Below are 21,658 nucleotides of genomic sequence, written 5' to 3'. Positions count from 1 at the left end.
CTTTACTCCACACACAGAGATGCATACAAAGCTCTCCCCGGCCCCCCATTTGGCAAATCTGATCACAATTCTATCCTCCTGATTCCTGCTTACAAGCAAAAACTAAAGCAGGAAGTACCAGTGACTCGCTCAATACGGAAGTGGTCAGATGACATGGATGCTACACTACAGGACTGTTTTTCTAGCACAGACTGGAATATGTTCCCGGGATTCATCCAATGGCATTGAGTAATACACCACCTCAGTCATCGGCTTCATCAATAAGTGCATCGATGACGTCGTCCCCACAGTGACTTTACGCACATATCCCAACCAGAAGCCATGGATTACATGCAACATCCGCATTGAGCTAAAGGCTAGAATTGCCGCTTTCAAGGAGCAGGAGACTAATCCGGACGCTTATAAGAAATCCCGCTATGCCCTCAGACGAACCATCAAACAAGCAAATCGTCAATACAGGATTAAGATTGAATCCTACTACACCGGCTCTGACGTTCGTTGGATGAGGCAGGGCTTGAAAACTATTACTGACTACAAAGGGAAACCCAGACGCGAGCTTCCCAGTGACGCGAGCCTACCAGACGATCTAAATGCATTTTATGCTCGCTTCGAGGAAAGCAACACTGAAGTATGCACGAGAGCACCTGCTGTTCTGGATGACTGTGTGATATCGGTAGCCAATGTGAACAAAACCTTTAAACAGGTCAACATTCACAAAGCCACTGGGCCAGATAGATTACCAGGATGTGTACTCAAAGCATGTGCGGACCAACTGTCAAGTGCCTTCACTGACATTTTCAACCTCTCCCTGACCGAGTCTGTAATACCTACATGTTTCAAGCAGACCAACATAGTCCCTGTGCCCAAGGAACCGAAGGTAACCTGCCTAAATGATTACCGCCCTGTGGCACTCACGTCGATAGCCATGAAGTGCTTTGAAAGGCTGGTCATGGCTTACATCAACAGCATCCTCCCAGACACCCTAGACCCACTCCAATTTGCATACTGCTCCAACAGATCCACAGATGACGCAATCTCAATCGCACTCCACACCGCCCTTTCTCACCTGGACAAAAGGAACACCTATGTGAGAATGCAGTTCATCGACTACAGCTCAGCGTTAAACACCATAGTGCCCACGAAGCTCATCACCAAGCCAAGGACTCTGGGACTAAACACCTCCCTCTGCAACTGGATACTGGACTTCCTGACAAGCTGCCCACAGGTGGTAAGAGTAGAAAACAACACATCGCCACATCCTTAAGACTGGGGCCCCTCAGGGGTGTGTACTTAGTCCCCTCCTGTACTCCCTGTTCACCCACAACTGCATGGCCTAACAAGACTCAAAACACCATCATTAAGTTTGCTGACGACACAACAGTGGTAGGTCTGATCACCGACAACGATGAGACGGCCTATAGGGAGGAGGTCAGAGAACTGGCAGTGTGGTGCCAGGACAACAACCTCTCCCTCAATGTGAGCAAGACAAAGGAGCTGATCGTGGACTACAGGAAAAGGCAGGCCGAACACACCCCCATTCTCATCAACGAGGCTGTAGTGGAGAGGGTCAAGAGTTTCAATTTGGGCCTCCCGGGTGGCACAGTGGTTAAGGGTGCTGTACTGCAGCGCCAGCTGTGCCACCAGAGACTCTGGGTTTGCGCCCAGGCTCTGTCGTAACCGGCCGCGACCGGGAGGTCCGTGAGGCGACGCACAATTGGCCTAGTGTCGTCCGGGTTAGGGAGGGTTTGGCCGGTAGGGATATCCTTGTCTCATCGCGCACCAGCGACTCCTGTGGCGGGCCGGGCGCAGTGCGTGCTAACAAAGGTTGCCAGGTGCACAGTGTTTCCTCCGACCCATTGGTGCGGCTGGCTTCCGGGTTGGATGTGCGCTGTGTTAAGAAGCAGTGCGGCTTGGTTGGGTTGTGTATTGGAGGACGCATGACTTTCAACCTGAGACAAGATAATAGCTACTAACAATTTGATACCACGAAATTGGGGAGAAAAAGGGGTAAAACATTTTTTTTTAAAGAGTTTCATGTTCCTTGGTGTCCACATCACCAATGAACTATCATGGTCCAAACACCCCAAGACAGTCGTGAAGAGGGCACAACAAAACCTTTTCCCCTTCATGAGACTGAAAAGATTTGGCATGGGCCCCCAGATCCTCAAAAGTTTCTACTGCTGCACCATAGAGAGCATCCTGCCCGGTTGCATGGTATAGCAACTGCTCGGCATCTGACCATAAGGCGCTCCAAGCTTCCTGCCATCCAGGACCTACATAATAGGCGGTGTCAGAGGAAAGCCCAGAAAATTGTTGGAGACTCCAGACAGTCAAGTTATAGACTGTTTTCTCTGCTACCGCATGGATAATCTAGTACCAAAAGGCTCCTCAACAGCTTCTACCCCCAAGCCATTAGACTGCTGAACAATTCATAAATATCAGCACCGGACAATTTACATTGACCCCCCCCCCCTCCACCCCTGTACAATGGTGCTACTCGCTGTTTGTTTGTTACCTATGCATAGTTACTTCGCCCCCACCTACATGTACAGATTACCTCAACTAGCCTGTACCCCTACACACTGACTCGGTACCAGTGCCCCCTGTATATAGCCTTGTTATTGTTATTCTTATTGTGTTACTTTTTATTATTGCTTTTTATTTTAGCCAACTTGGTAAATATTTTCTTCTTCTTGAACTGCACTCTTGGTTAAGGGCTTGTAAGTAAGCATTTCACATTAAAGTCGACACTTGTATTCGGCGCATGTGACAAAGAAAGTTTGATTTGATTCATCAATTTTGAGAAGTTAGATCAAGTGATAGTTAACTGCATTGTTAAAAAAAGACAATCATATCAAAAGTGCAATGAATATTGCATTTTGAAAAGCAGCTACTTGAATATGTATCCAAATTTAAAGTGTTATTTGGTGCAGTGAACAAGTGACTTTGTGAATCTGTTTGTTCACGCTTAGAAAAAAGGGTTCTTCGGCTGTCCCCATAGGAACACCCTTTTTGGGTTCCAGATGGAACCCAAAAAGGTTCTACCTGGAACTTGTCAGGATTTGGCCAGGGTTGTTCCGGGTTTTGGTCACTAGATGCCCCCATTGTGCTTTTTGACCTTATGTTTTTTCCCTTGTTCCCCATTATTATTTGCACCTGTGCCTCGTTTCCCTGATTGTATTTAAACCCTTAGTTTCCCTCAGTTCTGTGCTCTGTGTTTGTATGTTAGCACCCAGCCCTAGTGTTCTGTGTATTCTTGTCGATTCCGGTGGATGCTCTTGTGGAATTTTGTTTTTGAGTATCTCTTGAGGCTTTTTTGCGCTATTCCTACCACCTTTTGGATTTGCCATTTTTGTATGGAAGGACTTCTCCTTTTTTACTTTATTAAATACACCGTCTTAAGTACTGCTGTGTCTGCCTCATCTTCTGGGTTCTGCTGACTATTCGTGGCTCAGTTGGTTAAGTGACTGTTTCTCACTCCGGAGACCCAGGTTCGTAACCGGGTCCTGACAGAACTAAAAGGGTTTGACATGGAACCAGAAAGGGTTCTTCAAAGGGACATCCAAATAACCATTTTACCTCCGAATAACCCTCAATAGAAAAAAGTGCTAAGAGTGTTGTACTCAATTGAAAATGTGCTTAGAGTTTTGAAACATGAGACATATTGATGCCTTTTGTGCTTAGATTTGTGAAAATGTACCACATACTTGGCACCAAATGGCACCAAATTGACTGAGAAAAAACCTGTAATATCTTTTCACCTCACATGTCAATTGTCGATAATTGATAAATACTTGCTGTGCATTTGCAATCTTCTATGGTCTGTGGTTCATTCTTTTTAACATCATCACAAACCACATGTCTCGATGTACTCAATTACTACATTGTAGGCGTAAATTGTTTTTCTGATTGATGATGAAAGGTCTAGGCCTACATGCACAAATCTACCTGACCAGCCTATGTAGGCTACAATACAGTAATAGAGTACATTTTATGAAGTGGTTTGTAATGATGGTAAAAGGAATGAATCCTGACAAAAAAGTGCTTATTTCTCATGTTATTTGATCCAGAAAAATATTTTATTTGATGTGGATAGTAATTACTATTTGGATAGTTATCAAGTGAATGCAAAGAATCTGACTTTATGGATTTTTTAGGGGGCAGAATGTGAATGTATTTGCAGTTTTGAGGGTATCATGTAGTTTTGTTGATAGTATTTGCTGTTTTGAAAAGGCAACTACATTTTGAAAATGGATTTACTGTTTGCATTACACTGTTTAAAACATATACATTATTCGAAAAAATGTTTTCAAGCAGCTGAGATAAACTTATCTTACTCATGCCACCTGGTGCATAATATTGTGAACTACCACACATTTGAATTGATCATATTTTCACCATGGTTGGGACCTTAAGTCCTACTCCAGTCTCCTTTCACCTCATTTATTTACTTAACAAAAGTTACATCTCAATAGATGGTGTAGGTATGACATGACACAAGTGTGGGGGGTGAACCTTTGCTCTTTTGTCCTCTTTTGTTCCCGCAAGTAAGGGCCAAGGCCTATGTATTTAGATTTAACTAGGCAAGCCAGTTAAGAACAAATTCTTATTTACAATGACAGCCTACCCCAGCCAAACCCTAACCCAGACAATAATGGGCCAATTGTGCACCGCCCTATGGGACTCCCAATCACAGCCGGTTGTGATACAGCCTGGAATCAAATCAGGGTCTGCAGTGACACCTCTAGCACTGAGATGCAGTGCCTTAGACCACTGTGCCACAATTTTGCTTCCATTTTGTACCCTTAAATGTGTGTACATTACTGTATTTATACTTGAGATATTGGTTTTCAACAGCAAAAGGTTTTAACTCCAAAAATAGCTGGAGTGTGTTTTTCGAACCTCTTGGCGTAACGGTTAAGGTGATAGCTTGACAGTCAGTGGAACCCCCCCCCCCCAAAAAAAGCTTGGGGGCACATTCTCCCAAAAGAAGAGTAGTGACCTTAAAGCAACCTCCTCAAGAGGTTCGGACCTTTTGGTGTAATGGTTAAGGTGTTGTCTTGACAGTCGGGTTAGCCCCAAGATTTGCTACAATATTATGAGTTAATGAGACAGAATCATTTGAATATTTTCATTGGAGCACCAACTAGAAATGTCATATTACAAATTAAGACAGCCTTATTTTTTATCATATAGCATGTTTCTCAATCTCAAATTTAGATGGTCTTACTTGGAAGTCAGCATTGTAGTAGTTTACAATTTGTACTGTGACAAAAAACACAAGATACTGAATATAAGCCATTGATATTAGCATGGTAAACAAATAATAATTTTGGTTGCAAATACAAATTGGTTGTCTCATTGACGTGTCTGAAAACATGATATTTAATGTAATGCAAATGGAGAACATCAGAGAGCTGCATCAGCTTGTTTATGACCATAATATTTGACCAGACAGGAAATGCATAGTAGCTATGTCATAAACATAATTTCAATTTAAAATAAATCAATATCTTGTCTCCTTCAGATGTACAATTATTGTACATTTTCTTATTTTTGACAGTGGATTGTGATGTCTTCCGATCAATTTCTTGTAATTTGTATGCTATACTTGTTTTGAAAGTAAATGAACATTGCTGGGGAAAAACAATGTTTCATTTCATAACAAAAATATTTGATATTGTTACACAATGTAGATACCTTGCTAAAATGAAGCTTAGTAGAAATGTCAGTAGTGCGGCATTAGTCATGCTTTTCAATTTTGCCTTGCAGAAATACAGTAACTGGCCCTGTTTTTTGTTGTAATATGTCTATGACCATATTCTTTATTATGTACAGTAAATGTGATTACTTACTGAAATCATCTGCTCCTGACAAACTACATCATAACAAAATAACCATGAATCTGAATGTAATTTTTATTTTGTTTATAAAAGTCCAAGACATGTATAAAAAGTAACACTAATATAACTTGATTCATTCAGTAGACAAATTAACACTATTTGCACAGTACTTACGCATTTAAAATGTACCTTCTGACAAACTTTTCAAATATGAATGCATCATTTTCCTGCATAGCATTTGCTGCATGACAAAATAATTGCAACGTACAGTGGCTTATATCACATTAACATTCACATACACTACATGTGAAACCAGGTAAAAAATAAAATATAATCCATTCGGAATTAAAAACAAATATTTACACATCCCCACCCGAGAGTTTGAGCAATTTCGTTGTTCCAGGTAGGTTCTAGTTCAGTAGTACGCATGCTGATTATGCCAGCCCTCTGGGCTGTATTGGCAGAAGCGTTGTTAGTATTAACAGTAAAATGTGCATCCTGTGACCTGGCTCTGAGTCTGGCTCTGCATGGCGTATTCACACAGCAGGAGCAGAGTGTCAAGCCGCTGCAGCAGGTAGAACGTGTGGAGCAGGTCAGGTACTGTTAGCAGAGTGCAGGAGGAAAGGTACCGAAAGACGTGATCAAACCCGCACAGGCCTTTGAGCAACTCGTGAGGTACGCCCATCTTCAGCGCCACCTGCTGGTAGTTCTGTACTCCTGGGAATGTTGGGTCCAGCTTCAAAGCCAGAGTATCCACCAAGGCCTGTGGCAGCCTGCCTAGATGGACACCTGACCAGAAGTTACAATGGGGAAATTATGGCATTAAAAAAGCAGAGCTATGACACAGTACAGATCCCACTGCCTACAACTGTTTAACCTCCCACCAGAGGTGAACTATTCTGTTATGCCGTTTCTACATTCAAGATTTGAGAATGTCTTGTGGACAGTGACAGTGTGCAAATGTATTCTACTATTCTAACTTGCAACAGTAGTTGAGACTCTGACTGAGTTCCAAAATAATTAATTCAAATGTATCTGAGAGCCTTCAAAAGGGGTCAATTGCCCATCCCTGCTGTAAAGGGAAAAATGTTCTCTTCTTGAAAACTTTGCCAGTGGTGCCAGTATGCAGCTAAGTCTCTTGGTACAATGATTGTCTATTTTTCCATGCGGCCTGTAGAACAGTAAGACAATGTATATTGGACTATACCTCTTGGCTAAGACAAAGAAACATTTTTTTTAAACTAGCAAGACTTAATGAAAAACAACTTTTAAAAACTACTCCTGTTAGAAATGGCTACATTAACTTTAAAATCCGGAACCATCCAGAACAAAATTGTGGTTCTGTGAATATGTATCTCTACTGAATCCCTAGCAACAACAACAACAACAACAACAACAGAACTTCAGCTAATACAAATATGTGCATTGTGGTCTTTTGACAATCCCCAATGTTTCATTTTGTGTCTGTTGGATGTGCTCCAGCATTAAAATAGGCTTTAGATAGTCAACTGAAGAATATCCCACCTTGCATGATTCGGATACACTTCTTCAGCAGGCTCAATGTTTCTTCCATCTACAAATAGAAATATTATGAATACATTGTTGCTTTGTTCAGGGAAACATCCTCTACTAAATGAGTGAAGCTGTAAACTTAATTTGGCACATCTAGCTAATTATGTGTGAAATGACAAGTGTGAAAAATATCTTTAAAGGCATCCAGTATCTTGCCTATACTAAGAGGATATCACAACTCATATTTTATGAGATCTGTGTGCGTGCCACACCTTAAAGAGTCAAATTAAAGGTGACATTTGCTTTTAACATTTGCTGTATGAGCATAAAAGACAGCTAGGTCTAGTGACTGGTTACTCCAACTGTCTACTGCTGAATAAAAGGTCCTCTGTGTGAGAGGAACAGGTGAGACACAGCCCTGTCTTTCCTACGGGTAATTACCGCTATACTGCTGTAGCAGGGTTGATGATGGCTGCTCCAACAGCTGTCAGTTTGCTCCTCTGGGCAGGCAGACGGACTCCCCAGTTGTCTTCCTCCTGACCCGTCTCCAGAAGGGCCATCCTTAATCTTGGATATCGCAGTAATCCCCAGGCTCACAGAGCTACAATCTGGGTCTGTGGCACTGTGGAGGGCTGCAGTGCTGTGGAAGTCTAGCTCAGTGCACTCCACTGGTACATGCTGATAGGGAGGGCTATCCTGCAGCTCAGAAGCATCGTAACCCTCACTGCTCTGCAGGGGCAGGAAAAAGGACCCTGCCTCAGACTCCCCACTGTTTACTGGATCCACAGGGGTCTCCATTGTAAGTAAGACATCACTGCTGATTGAGGAGGGGTCAGAGGATATCTGAGAGACAAACCCAGAGGAGCAGTAACTGCAGGTGGAGTTACGCACCAGTGGCTGGGTCTCCAGCAGGTTGATTTGGTCCTGAGTTTTAAGATCAGGGTTTAGTAGAATGAACCCCAGAGGGACAGTCATGTCAACATTGGACTGCAGTCTGGCCAACATGTCTGCAGTGGTGGTAGAGTTATCACATGCACCTGTAAGAAGACACGGTTACATTAGTATCCTAACAAACCCCTAATGAACCATGCATTTGCAAATTTACTATAATATGAGTCAATTAGGGAATGTTTAACCCGTTGTGCTAGTGGAAATTGGCCTATATGGATGAAATAATATGCCATTTAGCAGACGGTTTTATCCAAAGTGACATACAGTCATGTGTGCATACATTTTACATATGGGTGGTCCCCAGAATCAGTGGTGTAAAGTACATAAAAGTAAAAAAAAAAAAATGTTTTTTTTTTTTAGGTATTTGTGTTTACCTTCACTAATTGGGTACTTTATCCACCACTGCCCAGAATCAAACCTACTACCTTGGCATTACAAGCACCATGCTCTACCAACTGAGCTACAAGGGACCCATAGAGGCAAATTGAAATGATTTGAGCAAAACCCACACAGCGCTGTGAAGCGGAGAACCTGAGCTCTGACGTCTTGTATAGCATGTTACTGTACAGCCACTGCATTCCAATTTAGGCGCTTATCAATGACAAAATCTGCCATATTCAACACATATACGGGATTTAAAAAAAAAATTCTACCTTTATTTAACCAGGCAAGTGAGTTAAGAACACATTCTTATATTCAATGACGGCCTAGGAACAGTGGATTAACTGCCTGTTCAGAGGTAGAATGACAGATTTGTACCTTGTCAGCTCGGGGGTTTGAACTCTCAACCTTCCGGTTGCTAGTCCAACGCTCTAACCACTAGGCTACCCTGCCACCCTGCCAGGGGCTGTGAGTGGAAAGGGTTAAAGCCCTTATTCATCATGTGTTATGTCTTGTAGTAATATGTACACTATATACACAAAATATTAAGAACATCTGCTCTTTCCATGACATACAGTAGACTGACCAGGTGAAAGCTATGATCCCTTATTGATGTCACTTGTTAAATCTACTTTAACCAATGTAGCTGAAGGGGAGGAGACAAGTTGAAGAAGGATTTTTAAGCCTTGAGACAATTGGAACATGGATTGTTTATGTGTGCCATTCAAAGGGCTCCTGGGCAAGACAAAATATTGAAGTGCGATTGAACGGGGTATGGTAGTAGGTGCCAGACGCACCGGTTTTGGTCAAGAACTGCTACGCTGCTGGGTTTTGTCTGCTCAACAGTTTCCTGTGTGTATCACAAATGGTCCACTACCCAAAGGACATCCAGCCAACTTGACACAACTGAAGGTATTCCTAATGTTTGGTATACTCAGTGTAAATAATGTGCTGTTCAATACATCATGGTGGGTGCTGTTCTACTCTTATAGTTACCCGAGTCCTGGCTTTGCTGCTCCAGATTCAGCGTGACCACGTTCACTGGGGATGCTGCACACTCCATGTCACTCTGACTTGTGCTTTGAGGAGCCAGGCATCCTTTCAGAGAGAAAATATCATTCATGAGCTAGACGAGGCACAGTTTGAGGAGGATTACCTGTACCCTGCATGTTACTATAAAAGCGATTCTAACAAACACATTGACAGAACCCACATTATTGCAGTTTCATCAGTAGTTGTGTGAACATCTCATGCAACAAACACTTCATTAAAGGAGATATTTGTGTGCAGATCATGAGATACCTTTAAATATTTTCTTTAGTAAGGTATGTCTGAAGTATATAAACAAGGCAGCGGAGAGGAAGATTGTCATGGTAACCAGGGCGAAAGAAATGGTGGTGATGACAGCAGCATTTTGGGCTGGGCCTTCTGGGCTCCAGACTTCTCCCACATCAACTCTTCTGCTCCCTGCAAAATAGAAGGTTTGAGGTCGGTGCTGCCTAAGGCTGAGCACATGCTTACACACACAGCATTTATTTTATGTTTTACAATTCTGACTTTGATCCATTGGCAAATAATGATAGTAACACTATTCTATTAATAGAATATTACAACAGTGTTGTAATTCTTGAATATCTCATAACCCAAACAATGCATTCTCTAAGGCAACAAATCTCAAAATAAAAACATGGGTAAATATGTTTCCAGTACATGGAGAAAATGTTCAAATATAACAGTAGGCAAGACAACTGACTCATACAATAATGAGCGGTTCTGAAGTGTTTTTTTCTTTCTCATTCCTGGGCCAAGCTTTTCTGAGACTTACGGCTGCACTGCTGCTCAGTGGTGGAGGAGGGACCACACGGCATGCACTCCAATTCCTGCAAGCCATCCATCCGTGTCTTACTATAGAATCTGCAATTAGATCAAATTAAAGCAGGAAAAAAAGTTGGAAATAGTTGTATTTCAAGTAAACAAGTCCACATGTTCTGGATGGAGAGCTTTTATGACTTAAAAGCACAGCTACGTCTTAAGTAATGATCTGTAGATACTATACGTAAGAATGCAATTAGATAATGTACAGGTACAAACCCTGGCAAGCACTCCCCACAGATAGCATTGCTCTTAGAGGTGCACAGTGACTTCTGGTGCCTGTTTATGAATTTACACGACTGACAGAATTTGCAGTTGTGGTAACCCCAGCCCTCTTTATAAGTCTTGACACTACAGGGGATGCAAGAAGCTGACCATCCACTTCCATAACCACAGTCCTGGCGGGAAATAAGAATCAAAATATACAGTGCACATTAGACCTGTTTACAGCTAAGAATTTCACTGAAGTAAATTTGTTAAGAAGACAGTTGCAAAACAGAAATATAAATTAATATGATGATTAGAGGTCTAGATTACAAAGTACATGAGTTTCCCCTTCCAATGACCACATGGGGTTATTTTAGGTCATGGGTAAACCTCCATTGGCAAGATCGTCCCAGCTAGCAAATTTGGTTCCTTGGAAGTTGTGGGAACGTATGTTTTCAGTTTCACATTGGTTGAGGTAAAATTAAATGTTTTTAAACGCCCTGAGAACAGAAGTGAACATGTAGCCTGTTCTGGGAATGTTTATTTTGAAGTTTTGAGAGTATTTTACTCTGGTTCCTTGAACATTTTATTAACGCTCTGAGAACAGAAATTCTAGGTTATTTTGAGTTTAAAAAAAATAATCCTTAACTTTCACTGAATGTTTCAATAAAACTTTTAATAACACTGCTATCTTATTTTGGGTACACATTTTTAAATTGTAAGCACAGATGGGACACATGCAAATGTATTTCTTTAGGCATTAATCATGCAAATACATTTATATTTTATTATGACAAGGCATCAGTGAGATTCAAACCTATAATCTTCTGTTCTCTATCCATGGAATTAGTCTTAAGCAACACCAGGATGGAGATAGCAAGCCATGTTTTTTTTACCCTTACAAAGCTGTTCATTTGAGTCTATTCAAACAGACCCCATTTCTGAGGAAACAAGAACTCATTAAGATCAGGTGTGGCCAATTTGTGGGCGCGGCCAACACACCTTTACAATCTTAAAATAGAGGATAGAGAGAGTTTTGTTGATGCTGAGAACGGAATGTAAATGTTTTTAAATAACATTCTTAGAATGTTCTCTGAACAGTCTGTAATACCTACATGTTTCAAGCAGACCACCATAGTCCCTGTGTCCAATAACACCAAGGTAAACTGTCTAAATTACTATTGCCCTGTAGCACTCACATCTTTAGCCATGAAATGCTTTGAAAGGCTGGTCATGGCTAACATTAACACTATCATCCCAGACACACTAGACCCACTCCAATTCGCATACCTCCTCAATAGATGCACAAATGACCTAACCTCTATTACACTCCAAACTACCCTTTCCCACCTGGACAAAAGGAACACCTATGTGAGAATGCTGTTCATTGACTAGAGCTCAGCGTTCAACGCCATAGCGCCCTCAAAGCTTATCAATAAACTAAGGACCCTGGGACTAAACACCTCCCTCTGCAACTAGATCCTGGTCTTCCAGACGGGCCACCCCCAGGTGGGGAGGGTAGGCAACAATACATCTGCCACACTGACCCTCAGCACAGGGGCCCCTCAGTGTTGTGTGCTTAGTCCCCTCCGGTACTCTCTGTTCACCCACGACTGTGTGACCGCGCATGACTCCAACACCATCATTAAGTTTGCCAACGACACAACGGTGGTAGGCCTTATCACCTACGATGATCAGACAGCCTATAGGAAGGAGGTCAGACACACACTGCCAGGACAAAAACTTCTCCCTCAAAGTCACCAAGACAAAGGAGCTAATTGCGGACTACAGAAAACGGAGGGTTGTGCACGCCCTAATTCACATCAACAGGGCTGAAGTGTAGCAGGTAGAGCGCTTCAAGTTCCTCGGTGTCTACATCACTAAGGATCTATCATGGTCCAAACACAACAACATAGCCGCGAAGAGGGCACGACAACGCCTCTTGCCTCGGGAGGCTGAAAAGATTACTCCTTGTATATAGCCTCATTATTGTTGTTTTATTGTGTTACTATTTTTTTTGTATTATTTATTTTGGTAATCTTTTATTTCTTTTTAACTCTGCATTATTGAAAAAGGGCTCGTAAGTAAGCATTTCGCGGTAAAGTCTACACCTGTTGTATTCGGTGCATGTGACAAATAAAATACAATTTGAACATTGCTAAACTTTTTCTTGTGGTTTTTATAGAACGTTTTCTTAACGTTCTTGAAACAATTTGAGAACGTGACTTTAAATGGAACCATGCAGAAAATCTGTAAGAAATGTTATGCTAAAGTACTGCAATTCCCACAGAAGAACATTGTTTCGTAACTTTCTCTGAACTATGAGAACATTCCCAATGTCAAACCTGTTGGAGAACGTTCCTAGAAAATTAGCAACATTTAAATGAAATGTAACCATGTTTGAACTTTTAGGAAACGTTCTGTTAAAGTAATGAAATACCAAGTAAATCTAGTTGTGTTGTCAAATTTCTTAATGTGCTGAGAATGTTCCAAAGCCAAGCAACTATCCTACACCGTGTCCAGAAAGTTGTGGGAAGGTTGTATACAAAAAAAAAACATAGGAGAACCACTCTCTCACCAAGCTCTAAGAAACATATGGTTCTCAGAACGTTATCTTGTAGCTGGGTTAGCAGGCCTGCCAAGTGGACTTGTAAACTTGGAACAAAGTTCTCTCTGCCAGTGGGATTCTTTTAGAGTGAGAGATTGCCACTGACAAACTAAACTCTTTGTGGTTTCATAGTAACGTTAATTACAAATCCCAGTTCTGCAGTCATTTCTATGGGTGCTCAGATGGCTGCAGTGGAAAGGAGATGAATCAGTGTCTGTGTAGCCAGCACCAGGCCTATCTACATTTTGACTTTGGAAGAATCCAGTAATTTCTCTTTCAATATTACTGTATAGTTTTATAATACCCACCTCTGACAGCTCTTGTCCTGGTCCACATTGCAGACAAGGGTGGCAGTCCCCACTCAAGTAGTACTGGGTTTCAGAACAATCCATGACAGCAATGTAACTAAAATAAAACATATGTATAATAGTTTATAGCTCAGTAATTAGCCCATTTTTAAATCTTTATAATGAAGTGATTAAAATTGAAACAAAATGCATAGAGTGCTGTTTCTTAGCCACTGCATTGAATATTGAATCAAATATATTGCTTGATGTCACTAAAGAACACAAAGCATGTAGACAACAAAACACAACAAGATGATATACTGTGACAGGCAGAGGATTTCTAAATCTTAAATCAGATAGAGATGATGGATGGAGCGTATGTGTTGTGTTGAGGGGTAAAAACCGAAATAATAATATTGAGGAAAAATACATGCAGAGGTTGTAGCATAACTTGTCCTCTACTTTAACTTACAACACTGCTACTAATATTGACGAAGAATTACTAAACTGTTTTATGAAATACCACAAAGCAACAAAAAAAAAACACTACGGTTGGACAACTCATACATTAGCAACTGGAAAGATGATTCATGACCAGCAGTGCGCACCGCATTACGAGCCAATAATCATTTCCCACCCTGAGTATCACATCAAATGACTCAAAGTAAAAAAAAATGTTTTACCTCGATCCATTAAGTTTGGCGAAGATACTTAAGGGCACCTTTTTCTATCGTTTTCACGAGTCTATACTTGTGCACGCTATCGATAGTCTATGCAGTGCCACTTCATCCGATATGGACATGCCCTGACATGCCTCACGGGCTGCGCGTCTGGTGGCCAAAACCAGCATCAGTGCGCACTAATTAGGTAACTTCTGAAATTGTGCTTGCAATTATCGGATAGGGAATATGGCCCTGTACTTTTGTTATAGTGGTCCTGGATATTGGCTAATTACAGAGAATAAACACATGGTAGTAGACTGATTGTTTGTCTGCCTACAGTAGCCTATCTTTCTGTGTAGCCTGCATGTCTATGCCTGCCTGTTATGCCTGTCTGTGTAATAGCAATGTAATAAACTGCAATCTAGTAGGCCTATACTAATATGTGTAATAGATATGGATTGTGTAGGCTAGTAGTTTAATAGGCTGTTTCTGTGTAATCACTTATTTTACGCCTGCTACTTTAGTTTACGGTGATTTTAAATAATAAAAAATAATTCAATTAAATATTTTTTTGTGACAACAATTAATACATTTCCATTTTTATCTCTATTCGAGAATTATGGCCATTTAATGTTTATTTATTTAGATCTTGTTGACACAGTATGAAATCTAAACCTACACTTTTTAAGATGTACTTTTCAGTAGAATCAAAACTGTTGTGACACAATAACCTTTCCTCACACATTTACAACAAAACTCACCAGCATGTAGGCCAATTTGGGACAAAGTGTTTTACCTTCATCCAGAGTAGCCTAAACCTCTGTCAATGTTTGATACTTCTCTCAGTAGTGTACTTTCAATTTGTGCCATCTCCATTGTTTACTACTACATTCTTCCATGCTGTGCCAGGCTGACCTGATTACTGCTTGTAACATATTATCTTTTCCCAAGCAAAGCACTGTTCAGTCTACATACTTATCATCACAAAGGACAGGGAGTAATCAAACATTAGAGTGTGGGTTGATTCGTATTACATCGGCTTTCACACAGTTTTCATAAATCCCTCAAACTGACCTTTGGGCTACAGAGAATACATCAATATCCTCCTATTGTAAGACGAAATCAAAATACTCAATCCTCTCATTTTACCTGTAGATTAAATCCTTTATTTTAAAGGTGACAGAAAATGTTGAAGTGACTCATATCACATACTGTAGCCCAGTTGATGTTTATCAATTGTGTTGGGCGATGTGGAGAGGAGCAGAGCAGGTCAGAGTGGTAATGGAGGTGAACTGTGTTGGTGTAATGAGTAACCTTTACCTTAGACCTGAAGACTCCCGTAATCTCCTTAGAGCAGTAACTAGACAGAGCAGTCGGCTAACACAACATTATGTAAGTCAAGTAGATAACCTTCTTTAAATATCGGGTCAGTTACACCACAGCTGCTATAGGGTTTGGGTTCAATAGACATGACAAAATGTTTGTCTGAAAAGCCTACAAATTCCATTGTTTGACATGGATGACATAGACATGTCTGATTGTTGAATATGCCTTGCATAATCTTTAGTTTTTAGACATATCTTTTCAAGAATGTTATGGGAAGCTAAGTTTTGTTTGTTGTCAATATGTATGTTTTAGCTGTTGGACAGGTGTTGTTATGTTTTGTGAGAACTAGAGAATTCCATTGGACGAGGAGACAGAAATCATGCACAGACAGTCCACCTCAGACTTAGATGTCATTGTTACAGTTGGAGCAGCCTTCTCTATTCCAATAGACAGCAAGATAGTGAATTCACTCACATTCATAATCTCAACAATTTGCAGTGAATGTTGTGATGTTGATATTACACTTTCGTGCGCATTGCAACATCATTTTCCTACCATAACATTTTGTCTTTAAGAATGCAAAACACAAATGATGTTGATATTACACTTTCGTGCGCATTGCAACATCATTTTTCTACCATAACATTTTGTCTTTAAGAAAGCAAAACACAAATTATGATACATTTTCCTCAGATGCTGATTGCAATTTAGTGTGTGAATGTATGCAACTAGTTTGATTATGTAAGTGATGTTACTTTCTACCACTGTATCCTACTATGGATACAGAGTGTCTGCAATGTCTCTCTTTAACCCAGCCGGGAGACTGGCTCATTCACTGTGCTACTCTTACTCTGACGAAGCATTCAGACCAGCTAATAAATGGAGTGGCAGACTTTGTATAGTGTGGAATGTTATTTTGTAGCTAATTAGTTTATTTTGGTTTTCAAATATTGCTGTTGTTAATAATAATAAGCAATTTTCTTCCCAACTTCAACAATGTTTTAAATAATTTGACTCAAGATTTTAGTGGGGAAAACATTTTTAAACACACAATTTTCTTTTGGTGTCAGGAAATACTTTAAGACATTATTTCTACAACCCAGACTGTCACGCAGTGCTCACCAACATGTTTATGTGTTAAGAATGGATTATTTGACTTTGTTTCCTGCCAAAGGACAAGCATTATGTTTGAATATATAAGTAAGTCGATTTCAAAGGATCATTCAAACATGTAGCCATTTTTTCTAAGTCAAGGCTTCTCTATCCAACCATAAACATAAGCAATCAATCAATTGTGGCCATTTTAACCATGCATCATAAAGTTGTCTTAGCCACTTGGGAAGGAATCTCGAATGCTGACAGAAAGCAGCCAGTGGTCTTTCACCTAGTGCTGTGTACTTTAAGAACTGTTTTTTGTTCCAGTGGGAGCTGGCCCTCCGAAGGCCATGAATGACTGCCAAACACAGACAGGCAGACACAGAAATACGTAAGATAAGAACCCTGACTGAAACATTTAACATCTGCAGCCAAAGGGGAAAAAGCTATGGGTTTTTTAAGCACATTTTGTTGCTTGCCCAAGTAACCTCACCGGCTCCCCAGGTGACAGACTATCACCGGTTTATTCTCAGCTCCTCATCACCACAGGAACATCAGCCAATCAGATGGTATATGGGACATGAAATGGGAATTTTCCAGTGTCCTGATAGTATTTTAACCTGCTAACATGTTTTGTCTTAAGTGGTTTCAAGGGTGTAAACAGATCATTACAGTAATCATCCCATATATTCCGAAGCCTAAACATCTTTCAGAAAATTACCCACAAAATGATTGCAGTTTATACAAGTAAGATAGGATGTGCTATAGTCTGATATACAGTATCAGTCAAAAGTTTGGACACACCTACTCATTCAAGGGTTTTTCTTTATTTTACTATTTTCTACATAGTAGAATAATGGTGAAGACTTCCAAACTATGAAATAACACATATGGAATCATGTAGTAACCAAAAAAGTGTGAAACAAATCGAAATATATTTTATATTTGATATTCCTCAAAGTAGCCAATCTGTCACAGTCGTCATAACGAGGAGACCAAGGCGCAGCGTGATAAGCGTACATTATATTTTATTAAACGAATGCAACACTGAACAAAACTATACAAAAAAACAAAACGAACTGTGACACAATATGACTAGTGCAAACAGGCAACTAAACATAAAATTATAACCCACAAAACCAAAATGGAAAATGGCAACCTAAATAGGATCCCCAATCAGAGACAACGTTAAACAGCTGCTTCTGATTGGGAACCAATTCAGGCCACCATAGACCTACATATACCTAGAAAAACTAAAACCCCATAGATTTACAAAAACCCTAGACAGGACAAAAACACCTAGACGATACAAAAACTAAACCAACCACCCTTGTCACACCCTGACCTAACCAAAATAATAAAGAAAACAAAGATAACTAAGGTCAGGGTGTGACACAGTCAGTTAAGAACAAATTCTTATTTACAATGACGGTGTACACAGGCCAAACCCAGGCGACGCTGGGCCAATTATGGGACTCCCAATCACAGCCGGTTGTGATACAGCCTGGAATCGAACCAGGGTGTCTGTAGTGACACCTCAAGCACTGAGATGCAGTGCCAAACCGCTGTGGCACTCGGGAGCTTCATGAAGTAGTCACCTCGAATGCATTTCAATTAACAGCTGTGCCTAGTTAAAAGTTAATTTGTGGAATTTCTTTCCTGCTTAATAGGTCTGAGACAATCAATTGTGTCGTGACAAGGTAAGGGTGGTATACAGAAGATAGCCCTATTTGATAAAAGACCAAGTCCATATTATGACAAGAACAGCTCAAATAAGCAAAGACAAAAGACAGTCCATCATTACTTTAAGACATGGAGGTCAGTCAATGCAGAAAATTTCAAGAACTTTGAAAGTTTCTTCAGGTGCCGTCGCAAAAACCATCAAGCGCAATGATGAAACTGCCTCTCGTAAGGACCCCCACAAGAAAGGAAGACCCAGAGTTACCTCTGCTGCAGAGGATAAGTTCATTAGAGTTATCAGCCTCAGAAATTGCAGCCCAAATAAATGCTTCACAGAGTTCAAGTAACACATCTCAACATCAACTGTTCAGAGGAGACTGCGTGAATCAGGCCTTCATGGTCGAATTGCTGCAAAGAAACCACAACTAAAGGACACCAATAATAAGAAGAGACTTGCTTGGGCCAAGAAACACAAGCAATGGACATTAGACCAGTGGAAATCTGCCCTTTGGTCTGATGAGTCAAAATTTGAGATTTTTGCTTCCAAACGCCGTGTCTATGTGAGAGTCGGTGAACAAATGATCTCCGCATGTGTGGTTCCCACCATGAAGCATGGAGGAGGAGGTGCGATGGTTTTGGGGTGTTTTGCTGGTGAACCTGTTGATTTATTTAGAATTCAAGGCACAGTTAACCAGTATGACTACCACAACATTCTGCAGCGATACGCCATCCCATCTGGTTTGCGCTTAGTGGGTCTATCATTTGTTTTTCAACAGGACAATGACCCAATACACCTCCAGGCTATGTAAGGGCTATGTGATCAAGAAGGAAAGTGATGGAGTGCTGCATCAGATGACCTGGCCTCCACAATCACCCGACCTCAACCTAATTGAGATGGTTTGGGATGAGGTTGACCGCGGAGTGTAGGAAAAGCAGCCAACAAGTGCTCAGCATATGTGCGAACTTCTTCAAGACTATTGCAAATGCATTCCAGATGAAGCTGGTTGAGAGAATGCCAAGTGTGCAAAACTGTCATCAAAGCAAATAGTGGCTACTTTGACAAATCTAAAATATATTTTGATTTGTTTAACACTTTCTTGGTTCCATATGTTTTATTTCATAGTTTGGTGCCTTCACTATTATTCTACAATGTAAACAAAATAAACAAAATCCCTTGAATGAGTAGGTATGTCCAAACTTTTGACCAGTACTGTACTTGTCCATCCTTATTACTGTAACAAAGAAAAGATACCGATGTTGTCTTCGTTTTGGTCAAAAGAAGGGCATTTTAGTGTCTGGACTGTCAGCAGACAGGGCACCAGTGTCTTTGAAATGTACTATAACAAGACATATAGGAATTTAACGTTACCCCTGGGTGGATTTATACTCCTTTGTTGCAGCATAACTGTCACTGCAGAGTTAGTGGTTAATGTTGTACAAATCCATTAAAAATAATGTCTACTTCATGTCTACCACATCAAATCTCTGAGATACTGTATGTGACTGACTGTAGATCATCCACTGGCACAGTGAACACTGACCAGAAGCTGTTGATAAATTCTAGTGTTCCATCTAACTGCATCTCCTTTATTTTCATAGGCCTATTGCAGACAATGATTGGCACAAGTGTATTTACACAAAATGACCATACATGTTTGATGTGGCTTGGCAGGAATAGTCAAAAGTTCAGTAGAATATCAGACTTCTTCTCTTTTGAAAGGAGGGGATGGCTACTGTACTGATGATGTTAATATTTAATCTGGGGGTAGCCTCAGAGTATGGCACAACACAACCACAGATTGACACCGGAAAATGCAGGGTGTCCCACTTGGAAAAAATTATATTCCCTAGTTAATGTTGTGTGTTCATATTCAGTCAAGTTTAGGTCCTGCAGGCTGTCTTGACACATACTAATCTCATGAAAGCACATTCTAATAGTGTAAGAGGTCCTTAGTTGACACTAAAATGTTGTATTCTATACCCATTTGAAGATTTTAAAAAGTTATTGATTTGTTTGATGAAATTACAGATTTTCTCAGGTGACCCCATTTCAATTTCAAGCGACCCCATGTTTGGAAACCACTGCTTACAGGAAGGGTGGCAGTAAGCCACTGGTTACTAATAGCTCAATGCACTGCCCTTTAACATTTCACAAACACAAGTTAACTCTGTTGCTTGCGCTGGTGACCTGCAATACCAGAACCAAACTGAAGAGTTCTCAGTAGCCTCCATCATGGGTTGGTGGAGTATATTTTGTCTAAAACAATGGAATTACACTGTACCTGCTTATAACAGGCTGAACTGAGCAAAATCATCGACGTTCAGCAGAATCCTGTTTATCGTTTAAGAAGTTTATGAAGCAAAGCTTTTAATGATATCAGACAACAAATCCCTTATGGTTCAAGAGTCCTAAAACAAGACATCCCTTTGCCAAAAGCTACCTGCCTGGTGTTATGCAACATACAATCACAATCCTTTATGAGAGCAGTCAGCAGAAATGTGCACTTGTTTATGAAAAGAAACAACAGAAATTGAGTAGGAAATGAGTAATGGAAAGTAAAGTGAATAGTTATGGGGGAAAAAAGAGTAAGGTATCTCAATATCATCAGCTAATAAACTGTACATACTTGGTAATCTCTTACTAAAAATAGATTGATTAAAATGTTTATCCATATTCAAACATACCAGTGGCTTGTTGATGTTTTGCAAATATGTACAAAGCAGCATCACAGACAGATGTTGGCTTGGAAAGTCTACCACATAGTTGGAAAATCCCAAACTAGGTGGAGCTTAATTAAAAAGGAGTAGAGTATGGAAGCCTCATAGTCTTATTATTCACAAACATTAGAACAGAAACAGGGGAGGAAATACATTTAACGTGAGCTTTCTTCTGTCCTCTTTTTCAATGGTTATGTCTAAATAGCCTACAGGCATTAGGCCAACATCCTCTGTGGATCAAGTTGGATAATGTGGAATGCTGTACATGTATTACAGTATAACTCCAGTTAACTCTGAATATCTAGCTGTCACTTACTGAAGCCTGTTTGTTTTATCTTTGATATTTCATAATAAGTGAAGCCCTGATATTTTCCAGTAAACCTATTTCAGCGGTACAACTGTATGGAAAAACAATGTATTACTCTGTTCTCTGTTTGTAACCTTGAATTTTGAAAATAAAAAAAGAGCATAATGCTTTAGCCTTGGCATTTCTCCTCTTGGAAACCTTGCCTTTTT

The 21,658-nt window shown here is 40.4% G+C and overlaps 1 protein-coding gene across 1 annotated transcript; it reads right to left on the bottom strand.

Annotated features, from left to right (window-relative positions):
* Positions 1–5,904: 5,904 nt before the first annotated feature.
* On the bottom strand, positions 5,905–14,476 carry LOC135550522 (uncharacterized). The gene is made up of 9 exons (XM_064981429.1): positions 14,345–14,476; positions 13,683–13,779; positions 10,779–10,957; positions 10,513–10,601; positions 9,990–10,154; positions 9,684–9,785; positions 7,797–8,392; positions 7,368–7,416; positions 5,905–6,632 (listed from the first exon to the last, which is right to left on the bottom strand). The coding sequence occupies exons 2-9, from the start codon at positions 13,764–13,766 to the stop codon at positions 6,322–6,324; spliced, it is 1,575 nt and encodes a 524-aa protein (XP_064837501.1). The 5' UTR covers positions 13,767–13,779; positions 14,345–14,476; the 3' UTR covers positions 5,905–6,321.
* Positions 14,477–21,658: the final 7,182 nt, after the last annotated feature.

This window comes from Oncorhynchus masou, chromosome 12 (assembly GCF_036934945.1).
Source record: "Oncorhynchus masou masou isolate Uvic2021 chromosome 12, UVic_Omas_1.1, whole genome shotgun sequence".
NCBI lineage: Eukaryota > Metazoa > Chordata > Actinopteri > Salmoniformes > Salmonidae > Oncorhynchus > Oncorhynchus masou.
The sequence above is the reverse complement of the archived record's forward strand: the minus strand, read 5'-3'. Positions and strand labels throughout refer to the sequence as shown.

What these genes read in the sequence shown, in the direction of transcription:
- LOC135550522 (XM_064981429.1), bottom strand. Translation starts at nt 13,766, where the DNA reads ATGGATTGTTCTGAAACCCAGTACTACTTGAGTGGGGACTGCCACCCT. An exon ending in CAGGACAAGAGCTGTCAGAG is followed by an intron (nt 10,958 to 13,682) that starts GTGGGTATTATA and finishes ATTTCCCGCCAG; the next exon opens with GACTGTGGTTATGGAAGTGG. An exon ending in GTGTATCCGAATCATGCAAG is followed by an intron (nt 6,633 to 7,367) that starts GTGGGATATTCT and finishes ACTTCTGGTCAG; the next exon opens with GTGTCCATCTAGGCAGGCTG.